Genomic DNA, 16,675 nt, shown 5'->3' with positions numbered 1-16,675 from the left:
GTAAAAAGTCACGAATTAAAGTTTTAAAGAAACTGAATATTTTATTTAAGAGATACAGCAACATATAGGGAATAAATCAATAAGGTTTTGGCTTATCTTAGGCTTTTACTCAAGCTGCTTTCCTTTATTTTCAAGTGTATTGTATCATAGCTCCTCTTTCATGTTCAAATTTGTTCTTATACACTCTTTTATATTGATTTCTAGTGCGTTTTTGCATAGGTAAATGTCTGTAATAAACATGATAGTACTTTACTTAAAAATATGCGTAATTGTACGTGCCGGTATTGTACGTGTAGATGACTGAAATTAATGATACTGATAACAATAATTATGTTCAATTTGCAATACCATTGTTCTGGAATATTGCAAAATTTATGCATGCAATTTTTTACGCTCTTTTATGTACCTATTTTATTTTTCTTTACATATTTATATCCTTTGTTTTTCATAAAAAATCCCACTGGGGTGACATTCAGTTCCACATTGCTCGACCTTGGATGGATATCACTTGGCGGTTACTGTTATAGGGCTGTATGACGCACTTAGATCAAAATATTATCGCGGTCCTAGATATCACCAGACACGTCTTCGCTGCTCATCGTACTTCATTTCGAAGCATGACTTATCGCTAAAGGCCCACTAACGACTGAACGGCAAAAACCACAGAACAGTGGTAGTTTACTCAAGTGTTCGAATCCAGGCGAACGGGCTGGCTGCATGAGCGTTTTCGTGCTTTTCTCCATGTGTAACTTGAATACAATACAATTTCTCCTGAAAAGTCCTTTACTAGGTATCCACACTTTTCATGTCGTTACAATGGCACGTAATAATTAAATGAATCTTTAGAAGAAACTTAAGAAGAATTTATTTACTTATTATTATTTTCTTGATAGAGAATTATCTTTGACCACTAAACCTGAGAGGGAACGAAGTTGCACCATATGATTTCACTGCACTCTGGCCAGGATCGGAGGTAGTACTTCAAAATCAGCTGATAACAAAGGTTCCTTGCTTAAAGATAGAAACAAATGTTCGAAGTAGATCATTCTTCTTCGAATATTTGCTTCTGGTTCTTCGAACACCCTTATATGAATAGTTTACTTCTACTAGTTGAGGAAACTCATATGGAATCATGCTCCTAGGTGGTGGTATTTTTTTATTAGTATTAAAAGCTGAAAAAATTATCATGCGCAAACCGTAAGTATCAAGCTGTGGTAAACCACACAAAGTTACGAAATTCGTATGTGCGGTTTCCCTCAAAAGTTTGCAATCGAAAAGCCGATGCAAGAGAGTTAACATGTTCAGAGGTATAAAACGACACACATCACAAAAGAAATAACTATTAAAAATGTCTCTACTCGATATTACAAAGTCAAAATTCTACAAGTATCAGAAGATACCTCGCTGTCTGCATTGTGTCTGATTTTAAAGCCTCCCGATTTCAGGAAGCTGAACCATCAATAATTCTGCAGCTCCTCTGATATTATCTTCAACTATAACGAATCAGAAGACGTAAAATACAACAGAACTAGAAGAGTGTGACTATATATATATTAGTCTACAAGTTTATAGTATAATTTAGCATATTGGAATATATTATAAATTTGTCTGAGATCTTTGCTACCAGAAGATCTTCGTATAATAAAGAGAATTAACCTATGCGTACTTTTAAAAGCCATATGAATACTGCTTTTGTGCATTTAAAATATTGATTATTATTTTATTGTTGATGCCGTTAGTAGTATTGTTATAATATTAGGATTATCATACATTTATTATAAGTGAATTTGAATACAGTATTGTAGTCGTACGCGCAACTAAACTACCGGTCGCTTCACTGATGAGACTGAATTGAGAACTGCAACTTGGGAACTTAAAAACTCTCAGTAGCTATTTTGCTAGCAAAGTGAATATTTTGTTCTGGAAAGCTTCAAGTAACTGCTGACTCCCCTGTATTTGCAAAAGCTAAAGTGAAACTCAGTGTATGGATTTTATTACGATAACGTCTGCTCGTATGCAATAACACCGAGTTAAAAATATTTTATGACAAAAGAAAGAGCACAATATTAGTAAAATAGATTATTTTTGTTTTATTATTAACCATTTTGACATTATTTAATATTCCATTTTGATTATGTTTAATGCTTGTAAAAATGAGAACATTCTTAGTAGATATATTTTTTTATCATTATTTTTGTGTCTTTTGAAAACGTATTATCTCAAAGAATGTGATAGATAAACCATCGAGATCATAGGATTGCAACACTGGGAACTAATGAGAGAATTGTAACAGAACAGCTTCAGATGTTGTTTTCACATGCTCCGTAATGATTAGGGGATGAACAAAACCGCTCCTTTATGGTATTAGATCGCAACCCTTCGCTTACTGAAGTGAATTGGTAAGCGAACGGTTCAGTGAATCAGTAAGCGAATCAGCAAAGATGGGGAGAAAAGCAGAAAGAATTGAACAAGGAGTGGGATCGCTGGTATCAACACAACCAAACCGCTGACTCCCTGGACTGATTTCTTTCAACTGTACTTTTGAGATTCCCTATAAAAGCTTTCTACATAGAACAACAATAAAATTCTGGAATAAAAAAATGCTAAAAGTTAAAAAAAATCTTTCTTTTACCTACGTTGTTTCCTTTATTCATGGCGTCTTGAAGATAGCAACAGAAAGCTATCGTTTGCCGTTCCAGACTCACGTCTTCTACACGGGTTTTGATCGCTTTGGAAACGATTCCACGGCCTACTGATGACAGTATGATGCATATTGACCTATCTCGGAACAGCGGTCGGTCTGACGCGCAGCGGAACTGACGCACAGGTCTAGCATGCCCCTTTTTAATTCCTTGTGGTGTGACCTCGATATTACATTTTAAGCTAATTTTGGTTGCCTATTTGCTTTCGGCAATGCAACCCTTACCTCATATGTAAATTGTATGTTTCAATTTCCCTTTTTACATCCGTACCTCTTCTTTTAGCGGTTATTGCTTATTTTTTAAGCACCAGTGTAATTTGCCATAACGTTACAATTAAAAGTAAACTAGACCATGCAAAATTTTAAAACAGATGTACTTTATTTGTACCGAAGTTATAAAGCTGGTGATAAGCCTTTCTTTTTCAAGCATATTCTCAACTGTAAACTTTCGTTATTGTCCGTTAGAAACGTTTTCTTTCTCTTTGTTACTCACGTCGGTCAGTTCAAGTCGCGTATGTCAGCCAGTAGATAAAATTGAACAGCGCAAACACAGAAGGAAATAAGACACGTGCAATGGCATCAGTTCGTTGTCCTTTCGTCGAATATTTATTGAACCATTGAAGAGACAGCACAATAAAACGAAGTAGACCATTCACTGTCTTCTGTTAAAAAAAAAAGAATATACATTTAGTTCTTGTCAAAATAAATAAAAATAAGTTAATGCTAATTTTGATACGTATGCATGATTTGGGTTGATGCTCATACTAAAGCCATTTTTATGTAAGACGTTTTTGCAAAAAGTAAGAAATGCCCAACAGAATAATTTCATATCAAAATATAGCTAATTCTATTGCTTTACGAAATTATACTGAGTTATGCAAATATGGCTAACAATATTTTATTTGTTAGGTATTAAAACATTGCTAGCGGTCCTTAACTGCATAGGGTACTCGAGTATTTACGACACAGAGGCAAGGCTTTTTATTTCTTATAGCAATACGTGTCAACAAAATTTTATACTTATGAAAACATTGGACATAATGAACGAGCAAACAACTGCATATCGCAGCACGCTAGGTTTTTGTATTCTGTGAGACTGTGCTTTATCCAAGAAAAAACTTCTTTTTATGAGCTGCAGCATGTCTCACGTAACTGTAGTCTGATTACTGCTCATTTTCTTGGCCTGTTCGCACGTGATTTAATGATGATTAGTGTGGTTCAGATAGTCATTTATTCAAGTGGGATGGGCAATTGAAATGGGGAGGGTTGTTGATGTCAAAATTTCAATTTTGCTTCGGTTAAAAATTTTTAATCTTTCTTCAGAACAATAGCATCTTCTCCGTACACATTGCATATTTGTGTTGTAACCCTTGCGGCTGAGTAGCTCTCGTACAAGTGAAGATGTAGGAAAAGGAGTATTTCAGGAGCTGAAAATTAAATGACTGATCACAAATCACTACTGTCCCAAAAGAGGAAAGAATTAATAATAAAGTGGCATTATATTTTGCATCAACCAAATAAATAAATATTGCCAGACATAAAAAATGCTGATAAAATTTAGGAGATTATTTTCTATTTTTTCCCTTTCGATTCGTCAATTATTTACTGTATCAAAGAAAACAACAACTTTATTTCGTATTTAAACATGAATCTACTTTGCAAAACCAGGAAAAGTTTTAAAATCTTTTAAATTAAGGGATTTATTTTATTATGTTCAAGACCTTGACTGAATTACACGTTTGTGCCTGGATTTTTAGTTCAATCTTAAAAATGTATTGTGTCAGAAATATAATAGTTTTGTTTAACATAATAATTATAGAGCTGAGAAACAACTAAGATTAAAGAGAAATAGTATTTTTGTTTTGGATTTAATTCTTGTGATGGAAGGAATTGCTTTCACGTGTTGCCATAGCAGTATTAACGAATTGTGGTGTTGTGTCCTTGCAAAAAAGGGAAGTGTGTAATGTATTTTAATTATAATTTCCTAATCCTTATAGTGAATTAAGTTATTCACATCTGATGAGGCATAGCTCTACTAGTAAACCTCATAATATTGAGGTTTCTCATGTCACGCAATCGAAAGATTAATATATATGTTCTTCTCCAAACAAGATTAAATATTTTTCGTTTTCAGGTGTTAAAGAATTTAATAGAAATTCCTTTGTTTTCGTCGATTTCGTAGATAAAATGGCATGTATTTTACATAAGTTTAACTTTCGATTCATTTTTTTCGTACCAATAAAATTCGCAGAACGACACTTAAAAACCTCATTTCGGATATTAACTTTTCAGTTGTCTACAGCATTCTTTGCAAATAAGGCTTAATATACATTGATCAAACAAAGTCAACTCTTAAATGTCTCAATAAAGAGCATTTTCCCTTTCTCTGTAGTTAAAATTCTTCAAAAACCGTCTTTTGAAGAAATGAATTTCTAAAGCGGTTTCACATTCATCAAAATCATTCAGTCATTTTATACGTATTCAGTTCTAGTTAACCCCAATTTTAATCCCTCTTTCCCCTCCGCCTCTCAAGAAATTATTTTCTCGGTCCTTTTCCTTCACGAATTCTCGAAATTTTGGTCTGTTTTTGCCATGTAAGAGATCTCTTGCCATCATTTTGACTTCTGCAGCTGAAAAAGTTTCTATGAACCTTTGAAATCATATAGTCTTCAAAATTTAAGCACCTTAAGCAGATTCTTTTTACGAATTATTAATACCTTTAATATTTGTTCTTTGGTGTGTTCTTTTTGCTACATACAGATGCTACATCGTAAAGTTAATTGCGATGCATAATAACGAAATAAATTATTAATTTCTTTTATTTTTACAATCGATTTTACATGAACTTATTATCGTGAATTTCAAAAGCAATAAAACTAGTTCTGAGAGAATAGTGTTTAACTTAATATCATTTAAATAAAAACGCTTTATAACAAGCTTCTTATTTCTGGCAAAAAAGTTTAATATCTCCACTAATGTTATTTAATATTTGAGTTTTAATCCCTGTTTAGATTATAGAATTGAAAATGAATTATAAACCAAAAACCATTCAGAAAAATTGTGCAAGATTCAAGAAAGGCATGTATTTCTTCTCTTAAATGCAGAAAAAATATTTAAAAGCCGTCTTCCAATAAACATTGAAACGCTGCAGCAAACGTCTGTTCTTTTTTTTTTAACTATTGAATGATTTAACTTCACAAAACCTTTTCTGAGCTTGTTAAACAACTTTATTCCAATATTTTAATGCAAATTAAAACTGATCCGCAGAAAGAAATCTTACATCTTGTAAAATGGAATAATACTACAAATGACAAAACTGCTGAAGCAGCCAAATAAATAGATTCAGGTTCCTTAAATAAAATTATTTCTAAAATAATGGAAATTTTTTTAATAAGCTAATTGAGTATGCTTTCAAAATTTTACATTTGCAATGAAATATCGATACCAGGCGTCCTTTTATGCAAGTCAAAAACAAAAACTTCCATAAAAATAAAACTTCCGAACAATAGGCTAATGTAAAATAAGGTGAAGAACGGGAAAGTAAATACATTGATGGCTTCAGTAAGACATTCTTAAAAAATCTATAGTAATATCTGATAAGATTGCAAGCTTAAAAATGGTAGTATACTTGATTTATTTGAAGATGAAATGCAAATTTTACTTTTTCATAAAATTTTGTTAATAGATAGTATCATTTATTTAAATTACATCATATTTAATCTCTGAATATTTTTTTATCAATTTTATTACTTTTGTAATGCATATTAAATATTTCTTTGAAAAGAAAATGATTTGGGTTATAGAGTTTTTGTTTGATTTCCTTTTTAATAAAAAGAAAAATATTTTATACGTTGTGTAATGAAATTTTTTTAAATGATAGTTAATTAATGTAGTTTCGGCTTTTGTCACTGCAGTTTGCAAACATTTCTGACTGAAAGTTTTTCTGGGTGTAACAATTATAGTCTGGTGATTTTATCATATTTAGCGATAAATTAATACTATGAGTTAGTTGCCCCGCTCAGAATGATTTATTGTTTTTGATTATATTTACTGTTATTCAACTAATAAAAAACTAGTGAAAACTAGTGAAACTAGTGAAAAGACTTTAAAAAACCTACATACACAAAGAAGGAAAATTAAAACTGGATTTTGAGCTAGAACAAGATACTTCTTCATTTAAACATATGCTGATGTCCTTATAATGATTCACGAAGGCCACCATAACGGAGAAGTCAAACTGCATCGTAACTCAAGCCATTATTTCGCCACTTTGAGACCGAGACCGTAAACATGGCTACCTTGCTAAGGTGTTCAGTTTCAAATTCTGCATAAAAAATAGACATTCACGATTGCAATGCTTTAGCACAAGGCCAAATTCGTTAAAATCCTTCGATCTGAAAGTTCTTAGGTGTAAAAATGAAGTAACAGACTTTGGAACATATTACCTCCGCCTAATGTTCAGATCCTGTGGCCAGTTCACCTCACTGATTCCCTTTGATTATCTAATTGGACATTTTATAGTCGGGCCATCATAACTGCTTGTCTATTTAGAATGAGATTCACAGAGATAATGACATATGTCAAATTATTTAAGATGTCTCTCGATTATGGTTCGATACATCACAGCTTGTAATTTGAAATGCAACCAACTTCCTTCCTATCTTTAAAGTAGTGTTGATTTTCACTTATATAAATTTTATGTATAATTTATTCATTTGCTTTAAGGATATGTGTACAGTAATAAGGTGATTACTTTAACAACAATTCCTGAGCCTTCGCTACTAATTTAAATGATAAAACACGATAGTCAAGTTGGTAGCTTATATTTTTATTAAAATTTCTGTCTAACGAATGTTTTCTTGTATGGTATCGTAATGACTGAAAAGTTGGTTAGTACGAAATTAAGAGCTGGCTTTGTAAGAACTGAAAAACTCATTTGACTGTTACCTACATCAAATAATTTTGGTTTTGCTCCACTAGAATGTTAGTTTTGCTTCCCTGCTGCTTAAAACTGCTTCAGTTGTAGTTGTTGAATATAAGCTAAAACAGCACTGCATAACAAAATGCTTTCCTTGTACATTCATTATAATAACTAACTTCATTAGTGATAGAACTATGCAATGCATGGGATTTTTCTATCATGTTTAAAATTTGGTACTTTCTAAAGATACAAAATGCAAAATATTACCTCTTCTGCGATCTGCTCACTTGAAATGTTCGACTCTTCACATTTTTCATTCATATGTATGACCAGAGAGAGCTCTAGTAAAACTCCAAACATGAAGGAAACGCACATTCCCATCCAGATATCTAATGCTGTCGTAGAAGATGATATGGGAACGACATTCCTGGTTGAGGTACTGACTATGAAGAAACATATAAAGCTGCTCATCCAGAGACTTAAACGAACCTTTGTCAACTGCGAATGCAACCAAAATGTGACGAAGGAGAGTAAAACGAGTGCGGCCGTTGGCATATACACACGCACTAGATAATAAGTGAGATTCCGAGAAAAGTGGAAGACTACGTTCAAGCAACTGTATTGTCCTGTATCAAATAAGAAAAGAAATATTACTATGCTCAGCAATGATTATCTAGAATAGAGAGCACCAACATTAAACTATTTAATAAATTTCTCATATTAGATTTTTCAAGTACTTGCCTTGCGTAATAAAATTTTTCAAACGACGTTTTTAGGATCCAAATTTCATTTATTTCGGCTTATCTTCTATAATTCCTTTACCGAGTGATATCATACTCAAACTACATGCGTGCCAAATGTACGATCTGAATATGGCTGACGGGGCAGATTTATTTTTAGATGCATTTTAAATAAACTTTAAATTTCGCTTAATAAATATTTGCCAAACTATATATACACAATAATAATCGCATCGCAAGGGGGAAAAAAGGCCAAATTTTTATTTGTTTTCTATCCGAAATTTTAAATCTTTGATTACCTGCAAGACAGTCTTGTTTGTTACGCTTTGTTATTTAAATATACTGATAGATAAATGTTAAATTTTCAGACTGATATTTGTTTAAGATAGTTCTAGCGTGTTTAATTAATCATTCAGTATTTTTAATTTAAACTGAAGATAATTATGAACACTTTCGAAGTTTTCACAGAAAGTTTTTCAAGCAGGACAAAACTTGAGAACGAGCAGTAACAGCCTAGTCCTTTTTCTCCTATTTATTAAATTTTTCTTCGATGCATGGATAAAAATAAGTATCTCTGAATGCAAGTAATTACAAACTTCTTTAATTCTTACTACATTTTGACACTTGATGGCTTTTCTAGTCTGATAAAGTTTGCAATCTTAGAGAGAAATTACTAGAAATTTTCTTCATCATGGATTATGGATACTCATCCGTTAATTAGTGTCTTTCCAATAGGATTCTTATTATTAATTTCAGCTACGGAAAGCTATGTTCACTTATAAATGCACTCGCTAATAAAGCGATTATTTTTAGTGCAGAAATTCGTAACTGAGCTTATTTATTTATTGACGCAAGAGTAAATAATACAATCTGTGTCTTCAAATCTTCTAAATAGATTTGCTAATTAATTAGCATCATTTATAGATTTTCTGGCGAGGTGTTCGTGTTTGTTTTTAATGATACTCCAAATAATCTAAAATCGGTCTTTAATTTTTGGCAACTTCCCATTTGCAATTAATATGTAATTTATACGTTGTAGAGACATTTTGGAAGCGGGAGAGATGAAAAATGAACAATGCCCTCTCCGGGACTCAAATAGAATTATACTGGGGTCCGCATGCCGTCGGCTTACTGTCAGTTTAAAACAACTTATTTTATCCAATCAGTTATACTGAATATAAAGGCATCAGGTTGCTTTCCAGTGAAAAAAAATAGAGAAAGATTGTTCATCTCTTAAAAACAAAAAACAAAAAAAAAAAAATCTATCTTGAGAATTATATTTTCTGACTAATACTGAGTCTTTGGAGAAGCAGTTGGATACTTAAAACGATCTTGCCCAGAATAAAGACATATCCTAATTCCAGTTAAAGGAAAATAAAAACACGCTGCACATAAAGATGACATTAATAGGTATGTTGGCAGTTTAAGTAATAAAATATTCTGCCTTTTTGATACATGAACGTTCTAAGATCTATGTACGACGTCGAGACTTCATAAGTTAGAAATGTTTATAGCTTATTCTTTCCTTAATGTCATAATATTACGCCGTTTATCAGCTGCGTGGCCTACCAAACTGCCACTTTCCATAATGTTACTCTTCTATGAAGTACGAGACCTTTAACTCATTTGTAAAACCAGAACTGTAAGTTGCTCAACAAATTGAGTGATTTAAAAACTATTTTCTTAATAGTTTATATCTTTATTTTATTTTTATAACCAACTAAATGAATATTTTGATTAAAGAAACTTTTTAACCTTTTTCAGTTATATTTATTGCCTTTCAACCTTATATAAGTAAGCCTTACATTACTTTTTCTTACTGCAGGATGAAATGTGAAAATGACATTAACAATAGAAGCAAATCGGTATTCATTTGAAACAACCATAATTTGTGTGTTAAATTTAGGGTCGGCTGTTGACAGCAACTCCGCAAAAGTAAAACTATATGACCATTTTACTTTAGATATGTTTTAGATTACATTAAAACTTTCTTGAGAAATTATTTCTGCTTGGCCTTAATCATCAGCAAAATATTTGGTTTCACTTAATTTAAAACGTTAGAATATTTTTAGAAACATTAGGTTTTGTCAAAAAAAGAAACTTGAAAAATATGCAATGTCCTCGCCGGAATTTAAACTCCGGACCTTCTGAATTCAGACCGGAATAACATTCAGTTGAAACCACGAAGACAAGTGGTAAGAAGAGATAAAATTTCTTATATTCTTCCACACTTAAAGGTCAGCTGGGTAGACATGGATACAGTCACCTAACTCTGGTTGTGATGGATTATCGTCCACCGTATTTTATAGTTCAAGCTCCACTTTAGAGTCATTTGGAACTTTTCAAAGCCGGGAAACATGCAGAATCAGCTGTAAGCTCTCCGGGATTCAAGCTCTAGACGTCCCGATTGCTTGCCACACATTTCCAGTTACAACCCGAAAGCTGGCGAAAAAAAGGAGTGAAAACATCTTACGTCAACATTCAGTAATAAGTCAACATTTAGGAAGAATTAAAACTGAGGTCCATTTTTGAAAGAAATCACTTCTTCGCAGTTACAAACTTGTCAAACATGTAACATTTATAACTGATTCTGCTTCGGCTGTTAATTTACATTATGTGAGCAAAAAAGGATTAAATTTGATATTAAGTTATATTAACGAATTTTCGAAATGAACGCAATTAACTAATATTCTTTCCTTACCTTGCTTACCTTTTGACACTATTACGTATCACAAGAATAGGAAGAGAATATGTTTTAATGCTTCTTCATTGATTTCAAATATTTATATTTGCTTATATGATATTGCAATGCATTTCACCCACCAAAAATAGTTATAGGTTTTATTTCAAAGCAATATTCTGCTCACTTTACAATACAAATCTTACAGAAATACAAGCATCACAAACGAAAACCAAACGAAGAAAATATGATGAAGGTAAGTATAAAATAGCGTGTATAAAGAGTTAGTTAAAATAGTATATAAAGTTTTAGTATAAAATAGTGTGGCGGTAATAGAGAAAGAGCTACACAAAACTTTCTAGTTCGGGAACAACTATGTACAAATATGTACAAAAACGTCCTGATTAAAAAATGTACACTCTCTGTCTTTGAGATATTAAAGCATAATTTACAGATATATTTTTGCCATTGTATGGCAGAATTGTTACAAATAATTTATAGAGTTCATAAAGTCTTGATCGGGCTAGTGTTCAGCGATGCCAACTGCTGTAAAGTTGAGTCCAAGTTAGAATCCTAGAAAAGGCATGGGCTTGGACGTTTATAAGTGTAATAATGCGTTTGGAGCATGCGGCATTTACAATACCATCTAGCCGAAAGCCTTTAAATATCCTCGAGATGTTGTTTGCAGGAAACCTTTCAATTCCATCATTCTCTATTAAAATTCGGATGAAGAAGAAAAATGTCTTATTATCGCTTACCATATGTTCAAGGCTTTGGCCATCAGTAGTTGTTCGCTTCTCTTGGACACGATGAATCCGAAAACTTGACCTGAGAAATTATCTCAAGATCAGGAAGATAAGTATCAGTATGGACTTTAATTTCGAAGTTACAGATCGCATATGTATATTGATAGTCACGCAATGAAAGCTTATATTTTCTAATTTGTGTGTGCACAATTTTCTTGTAACAGTGATGAATTTTGTTCATACCAGTAAGCGTTTGTGTTTTAGAATGTGCAAAATGTTTATCCATTGTTACTCTAATACGGGGGTTTCAAAATGAGTGCGTCTCAGACTGCCAAGCATTTTTAATGAAGCAGAGAGTGTTAGAAAGAATTTCATGCATAGCCCGAAAAATTCAAATAATTCCGCTAGCCATGAGCTTGCTATTTTGCGACCAACCATTTAAAAGCTTTTGTGACGAATATTGCAACTGAACCATAGCTTATGCATATGTTACACTGTTTAGAGCAAGCTAAGTATGTCAAGCGATATGAATCACATCGAATTGGTACTTTTATAAGCGCGTGAAAGATGACGACTTTTCTGCCAAGCAAATATTCAGTGACAAAGAGACATTTCATCTATGCTAAACGGTAAAGTATCACATCGTCTTCATAAGGAGCCTATACGTTGTCCTTCTGTCAGGGCTCATTTTCGCTTCGAGTGCACAATGACGGGCGTGTTACATCTTGATGTGTTGTAGTTGAAGTTATTTTCTCAAGCAAAAGATGATTAAGAAAATTTCAGATTTCCAGCAAGATGAGGCTTCACTTTATTGGCACTATGATGTATATCGCTACTTGAATGATGAAACTCCACGTTATTGAATTAGTCGACATAAGGAAGATGGCTTAACATTATTACGATGGTCATGGAGTCTCCAAATCTTATATCTGGTGATTTTTATCTTTGGTTTAATGTTCCTGCGTTTCTACTGCCAGCAGCAAAAGAGGAAATTCAGACAACATTACAGCTTCTCTGGGGAGGAGTGAAAAATTAAAAGGCGAGTGAACAGAAGTTGGATATCGCAATTGACGTATATCCTGCAACTACAGGAACAGGAGTCGAACATTTTTAGTGTTAGGATTAAAATATGAAAACATAAATCAAAACGTGAAATACTGCGTTTTAAAACCCAGTACAATAATCTCTGCATAATCGACAAGTTATATTCTGCTAGAAGAAATATACATTCCTTTTATTCTAGATATTCTAAGTACTATTATTTAACTTTCTGTTCTAAATTATTGTTTTTACTTCATGCGCCATGGAAAACAGCGGTAAGCCCTTTTGAAGTAGTCTAGTGATAGATTAAACATTTCAGTGAAGCAAAAAAACTGTATTAGAATAATCACTACTGGATCAGTTCTTTAACTGATGCAAACGCGACCAGCATTGTTATCCTCTTACACATGTGTAATTTTATATAAAGAACATTGCTAACAAAGCACTCAGAACGAAAATACGTTTTAGTAAACTGTAAGCTTTGAATGCGTTCTTTTGAATTCTTTATTAAATTCTAACGCATTAAGTATTTAAGTCTGAAAACTACAAAAAAGAATGAAGGTAAACCAGAGACAAAGTCAGAGCACTAACATTACAGGACGGTCAAGAAACAAATGAATGTCTGGATCACGAAAAAATGCTAATGATAATTTAAGCAACGTACATTGATGGCCATTAAAATTGCAAAACTAGGAAGGAATGATCTGACAAACGTCAAAAATCACATAAAAGGAAGAACAGGTTGTGATAATGCAAATGATTAGTATTTCAGCGCATTTAGACGACGCAGGAGGAAGAAACGACATCTAAAGCACTGCATAATAGAAAAGCTGTGTAATGGATTTCTCATTCGTAAAGCGTTTTCTAAGGTCGAAGTTTGCTCAGAATATCGTGTTATGCCCTGAAAAAGAAGGAGAAATGCTTACTAGCAAATGTCGCCATTTGATAGATGCAGGATCTTTGGGTATCGAGAGTGTGAACTATTATTCCGTGATTTCGTCCATCGCACTGGTTGACATCCAACCACTCTCATGTGAATATGGAATCAATGGGTTACTGAGAGTCATACTGAACCGCATGCAGGATCTCAACGCTTTCCTATGACTAACGCCCGAGAGGACAGACATATTGTGAGGTCAGCCCTCCAAAACCGTACAACCACAAATCACGGACCATTAGCCAAGAAATGAGCATGTTTGTAACACGCCCAGTATCAGCTCGTGCGTGAACTTTTGAGGCAGCGTGGACTATCAGTATGGCGATCATTACTTCGGCTTCCTTTGACAATGCAGCATAGAGAGAGACGGAGACTCCGTGCCGAACGACAAAGCTGGATACAGGTGTGGCACATGTCGTCTTTTTAGCCGAATCCCGGTTCTGCGTACAGTAATCAGTAATCTGATGGTTGTATACATGTCTAAAAGCCATGCACACCCCACAAAGCTATTGTCACGTAACCATTGTCAAACAATAATCCTCAACCCCTGTTTGACCATGTATTAATCTTTAGATCTGTATAATAAAGACCCATAGCAGCCTCACGGGGCCCCAGGGAGTTCTTGTTCCTAGATAGGGGATGACGTGGGATACACGCCTGTTTACCTATGTTAAACACCAGGCGTCGCCGTCCTCCGTAACCTGTCACCTCTATACGTGTCTGGAGGCACAGAGGAGACCGCCCATTGCCTCCTTGCATTCGATATCGGCATAGGGGAAATGCACCGGTGTGATTGTTTTCGGCAGTCATTGGGCACAGGACACGCACATTTCTGGTTCCGATCGACGGTAATTTGAACGCAGATCGGTACATTTCCGACATCTTACGTCCAGTGATTGTACCCTATCTTCGAGGCTTGCCAAACACTATGTTCCAACAAGATAATGCAAGACGACATGTTGCACGTCGTGTTCTGACCTTCCTTGACAGACAAGGTATTCGATTACTTCCCTGGCCTGCAGGGTCTCCCGATCTGTCACTAATTGAAAATATCTAGTCATGGGTTGCTCAGAGACTAGCCCGCCATCCCTCTAAGCCTAATTGGTTGATGAAGTGTAGCATAGACTTGAAGCAGCATGAAATGTGTTGCCTGTTTCTGTCATTCAAGCCCAGTTCGACTCCATGCCTAACCGGGTTTGGGCTGATTTAGCTGCCAGGGGTGGTAGCTATTTCTACTAATTTCGCAACCATGTAAACCCCCAAAATGCTTATAAATTTAATCCTTTTTTCTCCATACCGTACTGTTTACGTACAATAAATAACTTTTTTGTATTTGCTTTCCTTCAAGGTGTTGCAATTTTAATGGGGAGGATTGCATATATGTGAGTGCAAGATAAAAATTCTACTTTTAACTAGCTCCTTTTCATTTTGGTTTAATTCACCTTTCTATTTTAAAAATAGTAAATTGTTGCAATAAATATCTCTAAACTGCGTTACTTCAAATTTAGTACTTCTCACATGATTCTTTTATGATATTAATGTCGCACTCACTTACATAATGTTTCATCTAATCTAATATTCAAATCTGCGAAATAAAATTAAATTATAATCAGTCAGAACCAATTGAAAAAGCCTGACTAAACCCATCTTTCCAAACTTTTTTTTTTAAACTAAGTATTCTTTCTCTGCCTCTCCAATTTCCTGTTGCCACTTTTCTTGCTTACTTGACAAATGCAAAATTTCATTAAAAATGGACGTGTTTTACTCAGATTTATCGGTGTTTGCATCAAAATATGATGTTAACAATAAAAGAGTTGTTTTAATGCACCAGCTCTGTGCACCAAAGATAGATGTTTAAATATAAATAAGTAGTTGGCTGAATTGTATATTTTTCTCTGTCATTTTCAAACACAAATAAATTGATCGCGTGAACTTTATATTTTGATGTCGTTGTGGTAAGGAGATAAGCAGCGGCAGAACATCTCACCAGTAGAAAAAAGGGAAAGCAAGTGAGACATGTTCGAGATGAAATCTTGGTTCAGAGTGACTTAATTTCGATTTCAATAGTTTTTGTTGGCTAATTAGTAACTTTCTAAATTATTGGCTGTTTGAGTTTCAGTTCCCATATCCACCTCCATCATCAGCGTTATGTAAAAGTCATTTATGATGGCTATTAATTTTGAAATGACGTAATTTACAAAGGTTTATTATAAGCAATTACTCTTTTCAGAATAGGAAGGGAAAGTACTCAAATTAAAATGAAAATTTAAGGGACTACTGAAAAATAAAATTAATATTTTGATATGCATACTTTTTCTTACATACACACACACACACACATACATATTTAAATTTACTTATTTATGTTTTTTAAATGTTTTTGATATATATATAGTTATACAGTATTTACAATAAGCAAGAAATTTAGAACCAATTCCATAAAGATTCAAAAGAAGTGAAATTCGATACCATGTAATTTCAAAATTCCCTAGAAATATGTAAAATTAACCAAAAGTCAGAAGAATTAAAGAAGTGGGAAATACTAAAACCTCAAAAGACACAAAAAATAAATACATAGGATGAGGCATGAAATCAAATCTGATATAGCGTTATCAAGAGGAGGTACATCAGACTTAATTGAACACACCTCACCGTTGAAAATCTCTGCTTTAAGTTATCCAAAATTAGTTGATGAACCATTTTAAATTATTTAATTATAATAGTTCACTCGAAAATTTCGATTCCTCCCCGATGCAGTGTCAGCTCTCTATACTGATAAATTTTCAACAGCATATTGCGCGGAAATGACTGTAATAAATGACTATATATATATATAAATGTAATATATCACAAATTTTTATTTAAAAACAACAAAATCATCTTTTTGTCATTTATTATATATATATATA

At 33.4% G+C, this 16,675-nt stretch overlaps 1 protein-coding gene across 2 annotated transcripts in view; it reads right to left on the bottom strand.

Annotated features, from left to right (window-relative positions):
• Window positions 1-3,058: 3,058 nt before the first annotated feature.
• The window catches only part of LOC118197356 (glutamate-gated chloride channel-like), a 52,540-nt gene continuing 38,923 nt past the window's right edge, over window positions 3,059-16,675 (bottom strand). For both annotated transcript variants that reach the window (XM_035368855.2, XM_035368856.2), the window contains exons 8-9: window positions 7,890-8,248; window positions 3,059-3,363 (exon numbers count right to left, since the gene is read on the bottom strand). In XM_035368855.2, the coding sequence (XP_035224746.1) occupies window positions 3,205-3,363; window positions 7,890-8,248 (518 nt within the window). In that variant the 3' untranslated portion in view covers window positions 3,059-3,204. The remainder of the gene's footprint in view (window positions 3,364-7,889; window positions 8,249-16,675) is intronic.

This window comes from Stegodyphus dumicola, chromosome 4 (assembly GCF_044657685.1).
Source record: "Stegodyphus dumicola isolate Sdum_Otavi_A_Nest chromosome 4, ASM4465768v1".
Taxonomy (NCBI): domain Eukaryota; kingdom Metazoa; phylum Arthropoda; class Arachnida; order Araneae; family Eresidae; genus Stegodyphus; species Stegodyphus dumicola.
This window is presented reverse-complemented; position numbering and strand designations above follow the sequence as displayed.